Here is a 16,310-nt window from a genome sequence, read left to right as displayed (position 1 = left end):
GCATTTTATGGCAGCAGACCTTTCACCTTTACACCTGTGGACGAACCATAAATGAGATTCATTACAACAAACTTCAATATCATTTTGAACTGTTCTAGGAATTTTACAAAATGGAAAAAATGTTTATATCTTTAGTTTTTGCCAAGTTACACGTATCTGAATATTTTTTACCCAAAATATTTATAACATAACTTCTTGAGGGATTGAAATAAAAATTTGAAAAAAATTCTAAATGGGCATTAAATTATACCAAAAAAACGGTGCGAAATATTTTTATGAAATTTGGTATTCCTTGGTTTTTAAGGACGCCAAATAAGCTGGTCTAATTATTTTTTGGATATTTCATATAGGGTGCTAGTTATGCTACATGCCTATTACATTTTAAGTTCAATTTTTTTTTAAGTTAGGTTTTTTACCATTCGGGTATGTACAATTTTATTTTCAAAAAATAATGTACTCTTGTTAGAACTTCCTAATGTAGACGGTTTTCGAGAAAAAAGGCTTTTAATTGAACTCTTACAATATTACGGTGTATAAAATAAGGTGTATAACATAAGCTACTTTTCTCAAAGTAGGCTTATGTCAAAACATATTGATGGATGTCTTATAAACAACGCATACACTCTTAGTAATATTTTAAACTCGATGAAATATCCAAAAAATAATTAGACCAGCGTATTTGGCGTCCTTAAAAACCCCGGAGTACCAAATTTCATATAAATATTTCGCACCGTTTGAAAATTTTCGTAAAAATTCTATTTAAAAAATTCTATTTTATCGCTCTGTATCTCGAAAACAAGAGGAGATAGACATATAGTTTAAATGACAGAAAATTCTTATTTTTTGTCGTACTATCACCCCCCGTATTTACGAGAGGTCTTTTTGAAACACCCTGTATAAAGAGAACAGAGAACGACCATATCTGGTAACTTATGAAATACCTTTTTTAGATATTTATTTCCAAAAAATTTATATTTTAGATTCATTTAGTTTTTTTTATATGGAATTCTGTAGGGTTAGAATTTTCTTATGGTTTCAAGGTTATATACAAAAAAAATCCTAGTTGACTGTTGCGTTTCGAAGATATGGGCCAAAGGTTTGCTTTATTAAATGGAAACCCTATATAGAGTGTTAACGAACTTGTCAAATATTTTTGCCACATGTTCGTTATGTCAAAATGAGGTAAATATACGAATTTGTGTTGAGTCAAATCCAATTTTAAAATCTGACTAAACATTGGAAGGAACCACCATTTGAGAACTGCTGATTTTCATAGATCTTCGATGTATCCACCATTTGCTTGCACACAAGCTTCAGCGCGACGTATCCAATTCGCTCGTCGCAATTGGTCGATGGCACGAACTTCAGTGGAATACACAACACTTTTCACAAAAAAAAAATGTAAAGGGGTGAGGTTCGGGGACAGGGGGGCGTATCTAACTAGGCTGGTGCGACCTAGCCAGTTATCAGGAAAGTAATGTTAGAAAGTCGCGCACTGTTCGAAAAAAATGAGCGGGAATTCTGCCATGCAGTAACCACATATTTTGCCGAACATTTAATGGTAAGTCTTCCAATAACTCTGGCAAGCGACTTGCAAAAAATTTAGATATGAAGCACCGTCTAAGCGTCTAGGCAATTCGAAAGGTCCTATTAAAGTGTCACCAACGATACCGGACCACGTGTTTACTGAAAACTGTTGCTGAAAGACACCAAGACGTATTTCGTATAGATTTTCGACAGTCCAGTGGTGAGTACTGTGGACGTTACGTACATCATTTCGACTGAAACATGCTTCATCTGTAACCAGTATTTACGCTGTAAATTGAGGATTTCTTACATGTTTCTGAAGCAACCATTCGCAAAAACCTCGATGTAGTAGAAAATCCTCAGGAGTAAGCGCTTGAACACGTTGAATATGAAATGGGTACAACTAAGCTTCCCGTAATGTCCGCCACACAATAGGATGCGAAATATTTACTTGCTGTGCGACATTTCTGGTGCTACGACGCGGATCTTCTTCGACGAGATCTAAAATCATCTCCTCGACATTTAAGATTCTTAGTGGTCGCCCTGGGCCAGTCATGACATCGACGCGGTTGTACTTCACCGGTGTCCAAAACTCTTTGCGCTACCCCAACAAATGTTCGCAGTGCGGGGTCACGTCGTTCAGGATATCTCACACGGTACACTTGACAAGCTCTATGGGCATTTTCGTTTGCTTCGCCATTAATTATAAGCATATCATAATATTCGCGATTGCTAAATAAATGCGCCATTTTCAAAAGAAAACTTGAAAATACGGCTATTAAATTTACTCGAAAAACAACACAGCAATCACTACAACAATGTATTATAAACTGACTTTCGAATACAGTCCGGCTTCATAAGAAACCTACAAACTCGTAAAAAGTGTTACAGATTTTTTTGTAAATACTCACAGCGATAAAATACATGCATCTCAGCACTTCCAAAATAGTTTTAAACACATTTTTAATTAGCCTTTTCCTCTATGACCTTAAACTTCCGATACAAATTTGCGACATCAGTTAACTCAGTTTTTACTCTATTTTCACCCCTTTAGATTTTTGACATAAGTTCATTAACACCCTGTATATCTGCCAGTTTTCCAATTCCTTTCTTTTTTGTAATTAAAATGATGTCATATATCTGCTGCGGTGGTTTGCACAAGCTTCGATTTATTTCATAAATAATTATTTTTAATGTTCTTTATCTAGAATACGATAAAGTTATTATTATAAAACACCTTTTATGGTATAATATTTTTTTCATAATAAAATATAATTTCCTAAAACTTCTTTCTATGAATTTTTTCATTGAAAGGTCTTTTATTGGTGACTAAATTTACCGACGACTATCAACCTGACAACTTTTAATGAACTCTTTGCGTGAATCACCCTGTGCTCCGCGTGATTCGTCGAAAGTTCGTTAACTTAATGGCTGAAATGCGTCGTCGTGTTCTCCTTGACAATCATTATTTTTTCACTTCTTTTGTGTGCCTAATTGAACTAATTAGTTCACAATTGGGGAAAAACATGTAAACAAGTTCAAGGGCCTATTCACTTTTAATGTGTAGGCACTATGTTTTCGTGATTCCAAACTATATAAAAACTATATAAAAATAAAATGAAAGGTTCTGCGCAAAAAAATCCAATTCAATTATATTAAAGGCATTAAATTATTTGACATATTTTTCTACAGCAATAATTAAGGGAAGACTAAATTAAAGTATCACTTAAATAAAAATAAGCGGAAACATTTTGAAGTTCAGATGCTTTTTTACAAAAAAGAAGTGGTTGTACAGATTCAAAAAGCTTTTAACAAAAATATTCCTTCTATTCTTTACTCGAGGAAGATTTTAAAAACATATTCCTAACAAATGTCCAAAAAATATTCTCGAAACAAAATGTACAAATATTATTAGTATAGCCACTTTTCTATACAAGATGTTTGCCAGTTTGGAAATTATTTTGTCGGGATAACTATATACAAGGTACAAAAAAAAGATAGACTTTTCTTTACAAAAACGAACGAGTATATTGAACTAGTTATCTAGTTGGCTCACGTGTTCTTCGAGCGGGTATTACAAGTCTTGGTGTGCAATATTTTGTCTACTGTCAATATGTGTCAGTTTATATCATATCCAGTAATTGATTGTTATTATTATGCGCCCTTGTAATAAAACAGTAACAACTAACACTATTACTACAATTTTATGGACACCAGACTAGTAATGAAATACAAGAGATTTTTAGATGAGCAGGGATGTGACAGTTAAGAAACAACTAATTCTAATACGTGTCTTATAGGTAAAAGCAATCACAAATTTCTCTGATTATCAATTAGTTCAATTTCTCTGTTTACACTTTCTGTACTAAAACATTTCTTTGGCATAATAAGTTACAAATTCCAAACATAGTACCTAGGAAATATGGGTCGTAGGATATAATCTATTTTAGGAGTTGCAAACCTTTAAAATATTTTTAATATAGTACCTACTATGTGCTCCAGATGTAATATGGGCAGTAGGATATAATATATTTTAAGAAGTGCAAACCTTCAAAATATTTTTAATATAGTTTCTACTATGTGCTTCAAATGTAATAAATTAAATATGTACATTTATAAAGATAGATTGGTAATTAAAAATAAATTTTGAACATCATCATACTAAAGTACTTTCAGTGCTTTTTTAATGTGTTTACTCTTTGACAAAGTTATTTTACAAATAATGACCTAAATAATACTGACAGCATTTCCCCAGAATATTCTGTCCTTCCAGCATTCCTTTTTAAATGAAAAATATAATATAATACTCTTTCTTGAGGGTAGAATATCATTTGTGAATTGATTAAATTAAACAAAGAAATAATAATTAAGAAACAAATATGAAAAGAAAAGTTGCGTTTTTCGAGTCTTATTTTTTTTAATTTCAAAGCATCTATCAAACAAAGACAGAAAAAATTGCTCTTGATTTTTTAGTTGTGAATAAATTAAGTAATATAATCTATCCAGGAACTTTCAACTACTCCTATTTGGCTTCAAGACATAACGATTTATTTTTTGTGAACTGAGGTTCTAGAATTAAAAGTAAGTGATTATTAATAATAATTTTGTCATTCCTATTTTTATAAAATGTGGCATATATTTCGTTTTTGCCGATTTGTTAATATATTAGTTTTCTGTGGATATTTCCTTTATTGTTATTTCATTTTAATAAAAAAATCAGTCAATTAAAATTGAATATATTAGCTTAATTCTGCAATCAGCTACAAATTTCATACAATATCTTCGAAACGCCCAATACAGAATCAAACAGCATCTAATTGAACAAGTTCTTTCAGCGAAGTTCCACAAACATGGTGTAAACTACAGAAACCAAGGAGAGGGATGCCCTACTAACCTAACCTAACTCTAAATCAATAAGGCAATTTGCCGCACACAACACGAAAAACAAATAAGCCTAAATAAATATCCAGCGACAAGCTGAAAAATCTAATGTGATTTACTTAAATGTTTTTCAATATTGTCTTGCTCGGACGCCGATTTTATTAGAGTTGGAATTTGGATTCTGCCTCCGTGTCGGAGATACATTTTCTGGGTGTAATTTCAGTGATTTAATCCTTAATCCAGCGTTACTTTATTGTCGTTTCCGGTTCATTTCGAAACTGGCATCATATTTGTCACTGATAGTTCATTACATCTGTAATAACGAAAGTACTTTTTGTGAACACATTTTGTTATAAGAAATATATTAGAACACTTTTCATGATAGATTTTCTCTACGTATTATTTATTTCTGATGTTGTAATTATCTTGTTTTACCTTATTTTAGCAGCCATTTTTGCAAGGTATGCAGGATATAACAGCGACGCACTATGTATCATTTTTTTTTGTACAAAAATCAAATATCTTGACTCAGAGAGTAGATAAAAATATGAGCCTGGTTGCAAATGGAAGCTGAATGGATGTAGAATATGGGAAAAATATGACTGAGACGATTTTTTTTCTATATTACCTTCGAATGACTAGGCAAAGTCAATGCAACCCAAAAATTTTATGGATTTTTCTAATTATATCGGTCCTAATTCTCTTAAAATTTGTATATAAGTCACTGCTTACCTTCTACAGTGTGTTTATTTGACATTTATTTGTAAAATAAAAAACAGAAACCCAGGTTGATAATTAATCTTTAATTTGTGAATAATTTTCTTGCTTAACAGTGTCAAAAAGCTTGAAAATAATACCGACTTTGGAGAGACTTTGCTAGCGTTAGAAAAATGATAGAAAATTTTTGACGCCAGATTTGGAATTGCCGTGCCAAATTGTGCAAAATCGTGTGCATTGGAATAAATTTTAAGAGAATTAGGACCGATATAATTAGAAAAATCCATAAAATTTTTGGGTTGCATAGACTTTGCCTAGTCATTCGAAGATATAGAAAAAAAATCGTCTCAGTAATATTTTTTCCATATTCTACATCCATTCGGCTTTCATTTGCAACCAGGCTCATATTTTTATCTACTCTCTGAGTCAAGATATTTGATTTTTGTACAAACAAATAAAAATGATACATAGTGCGACAAACTTTTTGGGTTAATTCATCTTGCTATAGCAAATAAAAAATAAGAGTACTATTTTTTTTTTCTAAACGGATTCTTTGAGGCTTCTATGTTTCATCATAAATTTAACATGGAACACATTAGTAGGTACAGTTCAGTTTTCACATAGAAGCAACACAAATTACAAATTGAAAGATAGTTATGTTATGATGAATTTAAATATATAATTACTAAATTTTTTAGTCAGACTGGGTTGGGTGCCAGGGCACAAAGGCATTTGTGGAAATGAGAAAGCGGATGAACTTGCTAGGAAGGGATCCGAGACAGAGTTCATTGGCCCGGAGCCCTTCTGTGGCACATCTCCCAGTGTGGTCAGACGGGCTCTGGGCAAATGGACTGAGACAGAACACAGGAAATACTGGACTTCAAGGCCAGGACATAGCCATTCTAAGGAGCTCATGGAGTATCCTTCGAAGGAAAGAGCGAATGAACTACTGAGCTTGAACAGAATCCGGCTCAGGAGAGTGACAGGACTCATAACGGGACACTGTCACTTTAGGAAACATCTACATAATTGAGCTAAAGCTTGTAGACAGTCCGATCTGCCGAGGATGTGAATCGGCGGATGAAACTTCTCTGCATATCTTGGGCGAGTGCCCGGGATTTGCACGTAGCGCTCCTTGGGGGACCCTATTTGGAACCCAAGGAACTGAGAGAAGTGTCAGCAAGGAAGCTTTTGAACTTTGTAAAAAGGACAAATCTACTTGCTGAATAGGACTAGTAGTGGGACGCACAATAGGCCTAATTAGGCCGCAGTGCAATGGGACTTATTAGGACCAACCACTAGAAGACGAAGAAGAAGAAGGAGAAGGAGAATATAATTCGAAAGAAGCTAATACTGTATATATACAGGGTGTCCGCAAAGGTCATGTCAAAAATGAAGGGGTATACAGAGGAGGCCAAAATAGATGCAGTACTCATATAAATTTTTTCCTATCGAGCATCGTTGTGGAGTTATTCACCTTCAAAGAAATAAGTTTGAAAAACAAATTCCAATTATAACTTCTAAGTCGTTAGCATGGTAATGTTCATTTCCAAGTTTAAACTAGTATTCAATATGCTTGGATTATACAGGAGCAGACGAAATTATCCATTTAAATTTATACATCTTTTACATTGATGCCAAATTTGATATTTTTCTTTCAAAGTTCAATTCCTCTCTCACTTTGCTAAAAGAAGGGTATATCAGTCGATGTCTAGTACTGTTTTTGAGAAAATCGAATTTTATTAACAACATACATTGTATCAAATCAATTTTTGTAAAGATCTTGGTTTCTATAGAATTAAAAAAAATAGATCATGTTCAATATGTGCACCTTGAACTTCAATGCATTTTCTGAAATTGCTCAATCACCTCTGCTCTACTCGAAATAACATGTGATCATTTTTAATGATGTGGGCTTATGTAATTATGACATTTAATAATTCTTCCCTACTATTTACGGGAGTTTGATAAACAACACTTTTAAGATGGCACCAAAGAAAATATCGAGATCGGATTAGGATTGGGAGACCGACGCGTCCACGGAAAAGGACTACCCCGGCCGATCCATCGATCGGGAAATGCAGTATTTCAATAAGCTCTTACTGCCCTGCTAAAATGAGGTGATGCACAATCAGGCATAAGCCACATGTTATTTCAAATTTTTAAAACGATTCCAATGACGGTTTAAGGTGTTCTTGCAGTAAATATAGGTATTATCCCCATTTAAAGTGTCATCAATGATATATGGTCCCACTAAGTAGTTTCCAATTGTTCCCATCCATATATTAATGATACATTTTTGTTGGTGTTTTGTCTGAATAATAGCATGGTGATTTGCGTTACTTAAAATATGCAAATTCCATTTGGAAAGAAGTTAGCGTAAATCAGCTTCAGAAGCTGCAAATTCTTCATAGCTAAAATCCTCCATGATATTGAACAAATGGCGTCAAAATGATTAATGAAACATGTCTAACTGCTTATTATACATACTTGTTGACAGTGATATTAATTTCCTAAGAAACCTAAATGTTTACAAAAATATTAATATCGCATTTTTGATACAATAAATTATGTATGTTGTTAATAAAATTCGATTTTCTCAAAAACGGTACAAGATATCGACTGATATAAGGTCTACCTTTTTTTAAGTAAAGTGAGAGAGGGATCGAACTATGAAAGAAAAGTGCTAAATTTGGCAACGCTGTCAAAGATGTATAAATTTAAATGGATAATTTCGTCTGCTCCTATATAATTCAGGCTTATTGAATATTAGTTTAAACTTAGAAATGAACATTACCATGAGTTACATTAATTGCCCAAATTTCGTTGTTGTCATGATAACGACTAAGAAATTATTGGAATTTGTTTTTCAAACTTCTTTATTTGAAGGCGAATAACTCCACAACGAAGCCCAATAGGAAAAAATTTTATACGAAGTACTAGATCTATTTTAATCTTCCCTGCAAACCTCTTCATTTTTGACATGACCTTTCGAACACCCCTGTATATACGGAGTGATAAAAATACATTAAAAGAAATAAAAACAATATAAAAATATGATTTTTAAGAGACATATCGTATCAATTGTCTCCATATCCACCATTTCCATGTCTTGTATATCGAGTATATTGATCCGATTTAAAAAAAAAGAACATCTATTTATTTTATTCAAAATAGTCCTCTTCCGACTCAACACAGACATTTGCATGGTCTAAAAGTACCCCTCATCTCCCGATCTTCCCCCACTACTCGACCGCGTACGCGCACTCAGTCGTTTTTGAGCATGTTTGTAGGAATTTTTCACCTATTTCGCGTCATATTATAGAAAAATTAGAATATACGTTTTGTAGTATTATAGGTTGAATGATTTCCGGGCTGGTTGCCACGTCGTCGGTTTACAACACTTGACGTTTCGAGAGACATATCGCTCTCTTCTTCAGAAATTACTCTGATACTGGAGATCTACTAGTCTTGTCACTATTTATATTTGATGTGGTCACTGGTCCATGATGTTCCGGTGGGTGACCTCGTACGCGTTGTTGACGTTCCAGTGGGTTGCTTTCACGGATGACTAACTTCCATATACCTGGCAGATCCACGCCACCATCCCTGTTGAAGTTGTTCGGATTTCTGTAAATTTCTAAAGTTTCTCTGTATAGTCGGGGCTAAAATCTTTTCTCTCTCACCACCATGTTGGCTTCACTCAGATCCACTGTATGTCCTGTGTCCGCCCTATGCTCTGCTACTGCCGATTTTTCCCATTTGTTATTTTTGAGGTGACTTTTGTGTTCCTTTAACCTCGTGTTGATGTGCCTTCCTGTTTGTCCTATGTAGAGCTATCCGCAAGAGCAAGGAATACTGTACACATCGGGGCCCTGGAGCTGGTCGTTGTTGCAGGTCTTTGGAAACGCTGCAGCCACCTTCCTTACAGTACTGAATACTGTGTTGATATTCCTCTCCTTCAAAAGTCGCCCGATTTTATCTGTACAACCTTTAACGTAAGGTAGATACGTCGTCGCTGAGTACTCCTGTTTCTCAATGGGTGTATGTCTCCTCCTGATAGCTCGTTCTATATTTCTCGCCGTATAGCCATTCCCTCTCAAGGCCGTGCGTAGGTGTTCTAGTTCTTCGGCCAAGTGTCTTGGCTCGCCGATGATCCCCGCTTGATGAATCAAGGTATTTATGATCCCCTGTTTTTGGGCTGGGTGGTGGTGGGACTCCGCATTCAGATACCTGTCTGTGTGAGTTGGTTTCCTATATACTCGATGTCCTAAAGTGCCATCTGGTTTCCTCTCAACCAAAACATCCAAGAAGGGAAGAGCGGCGTTTTTCTCTACTTCCATGGTAAACTAGATATCTGGATGTATCCCAGTGATGTGATCCAGGAAATCTGCTACGGTGTTGCGTCCGTGGGGCCAGATGATGAAGGTGTTGTCAACATATCGGTACCAGCATTTAGGCTTCAACGTTGTGGGCTCCAGGGCTTTCTTTTCAAAGGCTTCCATGTATCCGAACAATTTCAACAGGGATAGTGGCGTGGATCTGCCAGGTATATGGAAGAGAGTCATCCGTGAAAGCAACCCACTGGAACGTCAACAACGCGTACGAGGTCACCCACCGGAACATCATGGAGCAGTGACCACATCAAATATAAAGAGTGACAAGACTAGTAGATATCCAGTTTCAGAGTAACTTCTGAGCGATATGTCTCTCGAAACGTCAAGTGTTGTAAACCAACGACGTGGCAACCAGCCCGGAAATCATTCTACCATTAACGACAGCCACGGAACCTTACAAACAAAACTTATAGTATTATAGTTACCTCTACTTTTAAAATCCGGCTGAAAAATTAAAATCGGACCACCTCCAACGCATCTAGATATTTCGCAGAATATTGAACCAAAAAATTCAAATTGCAATTGTGCCAAAACTAATGGTCCGACAGCGCCTGCATTGTGCACACTTAAGGTACATATAATTTACTACATTTGTGCACAGAGTCATCGTATTCCGATTTTCTACAAATTGTCTCTTTACAGATTGCTTCATTAGTTTAGGCTTTATAAACAAAAAACTAAGAAAAATACGTTTTTTGCATAAAAATTAATTAATGGTAAATTGGAATAGGAAACATATAAGCAGACAGGTATATATACAGACTAGTATTTTTGCCACAAAAGCACTGATTTAATGCTCAATTGATGGGCCTAAATGCAGGATAAACAAACTCGAAAATTGCAATATGTGGGCAGTATTTAATGTTACGTTGAATGTCTGAGATTATGAAGATATTAGAAAATATCACAAATTAACTACTTTTATAAAATACAACACGCACGTTGGATACACAGCCAAAACGTTGTTTTTTTTTTTTCAATAGAAGAAATCAACAAATTCTTTATAGGTTCACCAGCTTTTATTGACGACTCATTGATTTTATTTTTTGCTAAATTATTATTTTATGTTTAGATGACAGCTATTTTTGCTGTTGCTGGTGGGTGCAGATGTGATGAACTAGTGAAGAGTTTTGGTTTTGTGGCATTAGCTCAGTAGAGCTATATCGAAAAATACCTAAGTTTGAATCCACAGGAAACAACAACCAGCCGACTCAATTACCGACAAAGAAAATGTACAGTTCAACATGTAGGTAATAACATTTTTGGAAGAGTGCCTACAAATATTGTAGAGAGTATTGAGAATACAACGGTCGATCATTTCGCAGGTCAGCAGCTATTTCCTTAGCAAATTGTGGTGCAGCCATCACCAGTTTGAAGAGTTTTGGAGGCCGGAAAATCAACAAAACAGCTGAAGAATATGTCCAAGATTCTCTTCAACAGAAGACCAAGGTTGGGAAGAAATTTTGAAAGACAGCATGTTCATGCAGCCTCTACTACAGCTTGTTTTACGGTTACTGCTGACACTATCTCTTCCACTGCTTCAACGGTTACAGTAGCAAATATTAATAGAATGATGTCTCGCAAAGAAAATGAGCCTCTTGTATTAATTTTGATAGCGGAATCCAATTTCACAATGCAGATTTTCAATTTAATATAAATTTAAATATAAATTTAATATGAATAGAAAGTTTCATTTTCGTCACTGTCAGTACTTACGAAACTGCAACTGTTGGACAAAAAATATTTTCTTAATATTAACAGTTATTAAATCAATTATTACTACTTAGATGCAACCGTTTTTCTGAGGTAATTAGTATAAATTAGGAAGATTCAATTTAATCTTTTTCTTAGGTATAGCTGAAAACAAAATTTGTTAATGATGTCACTTCACTTTAGAGGCTCATAGTGTGGCGTCTTTAGAACCTCAAACTAAAAATGTTAGCATTATCCGAGTTTACCTTCCAAGATATCCTTCTCGGCGCTTACGCCGCGTCCCAAACTAGATTAAAGCAGGACCAGGATCCGCGCTACAGGGGAGTCGAAACGGTACCCTGAATATTAAACTTGGAAATCTTACGTTTTATCATAATATCACGCTCTTCTACGTGAACGAGCATCTCTTAATTTATACAATACTTTGCCGTTTAATTTTCGTGAATTAATTCACCGTGCAAAGGCAACGTTAAGAAAGGGGTAAGATTCCATTCCGAACCCTTTTCAGGAATTGAATCGAGCTTGTTCTGGACATTTGAGAAAATATTAATCCGGAATAATAATAAATGCCTTAAAGTTTCAATTGACTGTTAAACTATTATATCGCTATTATACTGTTGTATGTATTCGTATACGTTTGATTTTAATAAGAATTTTTTTAAATTTAATAAGTAAAAATTAACCACTGGTAAAAATCTGAAGGAACATATTTACTTCAAGTATACCCATAAATTGTTGTATAAACCATCTCTGAATTTCTTCTGAAGTTATAATTAATAATTAAATTTTACAAATAATTTATTATGCTTTATGATTTGGGATGGGTGTCTGCTTAACGTCTAATGCCAAAATTAGCTTTGCAATTAAATTTTTTTCTCATAATATATTTGTCTTTACTTCAAAAAATATTGTGCCAGTTTAACAATTGTTAAAACGAATTTATAATTCCATCGTTTTTATTCTCCCATGTGTGTATTCCCGAGAGTGATAATTTTGCACTTTCGTGGCGGGAGTATTAATTAAGCAAAAAAATTACAGTTCTGACAAAAGAGCTAGGCACAAATGTTTGATGACAACAATTGTGTTGACAACAATTGTGAATTGACAACAAATTCAAAAATTGTTTTCTAAAAACTCTTATTAAATGATATCAAACAATGTTATTTGATATCAGAAATGTAGTTATGCCAAAGATATTTATTTTTTTTACCAAAATTACACAAAAAGTACCACTGCATGATATATAAATCTATGTAAAATTTTCTAAATTTTGACACAGCCTAATTTGAAAAGGAATCGACTATATAAAAATTAGAAGAGTCTCATTATTCTCGTCCAAAAATCTGGTTTGATACACTTTTTTGGGACACCCGCCATATGTTCCTTATTTATAATTTATCTACACACCAAAACTGAGGAACGAATAGAAGTTATTACGACTAAATTGAAAGCAGCTGTCAAATATCGAACATAATACGACATGATCATATCGTTAGTTCCTTACTGACACATTTAAAAATCAATGTCTGATCTAGAAACGTACAGTTACTACCACAGAAATACAGTATTTGTATATGTATATCTTCCCTGTCATAAAAATGGGAAATAGATTTTTTTTTATAGATATGAATAGCTGCTAATGATAGGAACAATCTACTGTTGCAATACATCAGTATCCATTGAAGCATTTCACAAGAGATGAATCTTATACTGTCAAGTGTCTGCATTTTACAAATAGAAGTTTGGACGTTATTGATGGTTGATTTTGTGTGATGGCATTGAGAATTAGGAAGGAAAATAGAGAACAAACTCAATCTTGGTCGAGTTAGTTAGTTAATCTTTAAACTGAATAAAGAAGTACACTACTTTAATATGCAATTATTAGTCTTCATCTGTTGCTGTAGTTTAAATTTTACCCTAAAATCTAATAAAAAGAGGTATAACCTAAATATAAGAAAGTAACATAAAATAATAAAGAATAAATTAGAAACTGTATCAATGAAATCATACCATCACGATTATAGACGGTTCAATTTTAAATTAGGTTACTCTGAAGATAGATAGGCTTTTGGAAAATATTGTCATTGTCATAAAAGTCATGAAGTCAAACAATGTCATTCGATACCAGACCTTTAGGTATGCAAAATATATCTCACTACACAGACAACACTCCTAACTGCTAATATTGCGGGAAGCAACTATTCTATGGGTTACATGACCCAATTAGGATTGAGTTATACCATAACAATACCTAGTAAACAGCTAATAATAAACAATTATCCAAAATAAAAAACAAAAATGATAAGTCTAAAGTTAATTAGTACAAAAACGTATTCCTGATATACTGAAATTGTTAAATAATGCAACAACTATCCAAAAATATGTCCTGTATTCTTGCTGCTCTATGATCATCCTTGACAAAGACTTATCATGTAAAAAATATCTACTACGGAGACATCTTTTTATTTCCACGTTTTACTTTCCTTTCTCCTACGGAATTAATACTTTAATATTAACAGAAAAAAAATACATACATGCTATTTGTTTGCATGCTTGCAATGTAAAATTTCAATAGTGTTATTATCTTCATGTAGGTATTTCTAATTTATTATAAGAAGATATTTTTAATTATTGACGTTACAAAGGATAGTAACGTGTTATAATTAATAATAGCAAATTGTAAAAAATTTTTTCGCTTGCTTCTCAATTGCAATATTCAAATTCTGTCAAGTGTCATTTGAGTAGAATATCAAGATATCTACAAATAATATAAATTTTCAAGTACATACAAGTATATCATTCATGTAAATAATAAAGTGTCGGCCCCGGAACAGTACATTATGGGACACCATAATTATGTTAAAAATTTGTGCTCATTTATGCGTTTCTTTTCTTTTAAACAATTCCAAAACTGCTCCCTTAAAAGAGAAGACTTATGCATACAATTTTATACTATTATAATAATAACGATTATTTCCCCCCTTCGCCATAGGTTGTTTGTAAATAATCGAGGAAATAAAGCACAAAAAGAGCCGAAATCTCTGAAATTTTTCGATCAAATTGTATCAAGATGGGGTTTTTTGCATTCGTTTTCTAAAATTACGTGGAAAAAATGTATCAACTTTGTATTATGTTTTTCGGCCAAAATGAAATTCCATCCGGAAAAATGCAATTTTTAAAGTTTCTTAGAAAAAATTCATAACTTTGTTAATAATACCTGGAATGAACTCAAATAGGGGTCCTGAGGGTTTTCGAGGTCGCTAATCCCGAATATGACCTTCAAATTGATCCATCGCCGACCTGGAGCTTATGATTGATGATGAACGTCATCTCCGAGGCTTCTCCTGAATTTCACTCTTAAATGCAATGAGACTTGACACTCGGAGGTTTTTCGGATCGCTGATTCCTAATCTGGCATCGGCGAGCACCCCCCGGACATCTGGTGCACCGGAACCTGGACATGGACGTCATCTCCGGGAGTTTTCCTGTAAAATTCGTGTAAACGAGCTGAAAATCGCATCAGGGGTTTTTTCGGGGCGCTCTTCTCGAAATCATCTTATAATATGACGCATACACGACTGTGGCCCCCCAGACCGGGGCCCTCGAAAAACTATCCGGGCCCTATACGTCAGTTGATGATGAAAATGATATTTAGTAGAATATTTTCAAATTAAAGTTAATAGTTGATTAGATTAGGATAAAATGGAGTTAGATTATATTTGAGTTAAATTAAATTGAAGTTAAGAGTAGGTTAAAAATGGCAATTGATTTGGAAATAAATAATTTTGATTTGTTTTTGAAACAACACTTTCATACATACTTTAAATGAGATCAACAATTCCAAACAAGTTATTGCAGTATTAACGGCAGTCTCAAATATATTGAACATTCACTGTTTATTGATTTTTCTGGCGATGACGCCGATTTCAAGGTCCAGGTTCCGGTGCACCAGGTGTCCGGGGGGTGGTCGCCGACGCCAGATTAGGAATCAGCGACCCGAACAACCCCCGGGTGTCAAGTTTCGTTGCATTTAAGAGTGAAATTCAGGAGAAGCCTCGGAGATGACGTTCATCATCAATACTAAGCACCAGGTCGGCGATGGACCAATTTGAAGGTTATATTGTTATCCGAGTTATGAATTTTTTCTACGTGACTAAAAAATGCATTTTTATGGATGCATTTTGCACTGCACAAATGCAATTTGGCCGAAAAACATAATACAAAGTTGATACAATTTTTTCACATAATTTTAGAAACCGAATGCAAAAAACCCCATCTTGATACAACTTGATCGAAAAATTTTCGGAGGTTCAGTGCTTTATTTCCTCGACTAAAAGATAAATTTTGCGATTCCCTTAAATGTGTTAACTGTTAAAAAATAAATGGATTTTTTTTTTAAATTCCAACGTTTTATACTTGCCTGAGGTATAAGCATACGAAAGAAACAGAGTAAATAAAAAAGCTGACATCAAATTTTAGTTAATTTAAATTGAATCACCGCATGTAAAAACACAGCCATGGCGCCGTAACAGAACGAGGCAAAAGTTTCGACGGCATTAAACATAATTAACATAT

At 34.1% G+C, this 16,310-nt stretch overlaps 1 protein-coding gene across 1 annotated transcript; it reads right to left on the bottom strand.

Moving 5' to 3' along the window:
- Window positions 1–9,461: 9,461 nt before the first annotated feature.
- On the bottom strand, window positions 9,462–9,968 carry LOC108915047. The gene has a single exon (XM_018720996.1). It carries the CDS (start codon window positions 9,966–9,968, stop codon window positions 9,462–9,464), a length of 507 nt encoding a protein of 168 aa, XP_018576512.1.
- Window positions 9,969–16,310: the final 6,342 nt, after the last annotated feature.

This window comes from Anoplophora glabripennis, unplaced genomic scaffold (genome assembly GCF_000390285.2).
Source record: "Anoplophora glabripennis isolate ALB-LARVAE unplaced genomic scaffold, Agla_2.0 scaffold1119, whole genome shotgun sequence".
In the NCBI taxonomy this organism is placed as follows: domain Eukaryota; kingdom Metazoa; phylum Arthropoda; class Insecta; order Coleoptera; family Cerambycidae; genus Anoplophora; species Anoplophora glabripennis.
The sequence above is the reverse complement of the archived record's forward strand: the minus strand, read 5'-3'. Positions and strand labels throughout refer to the sequence as shown.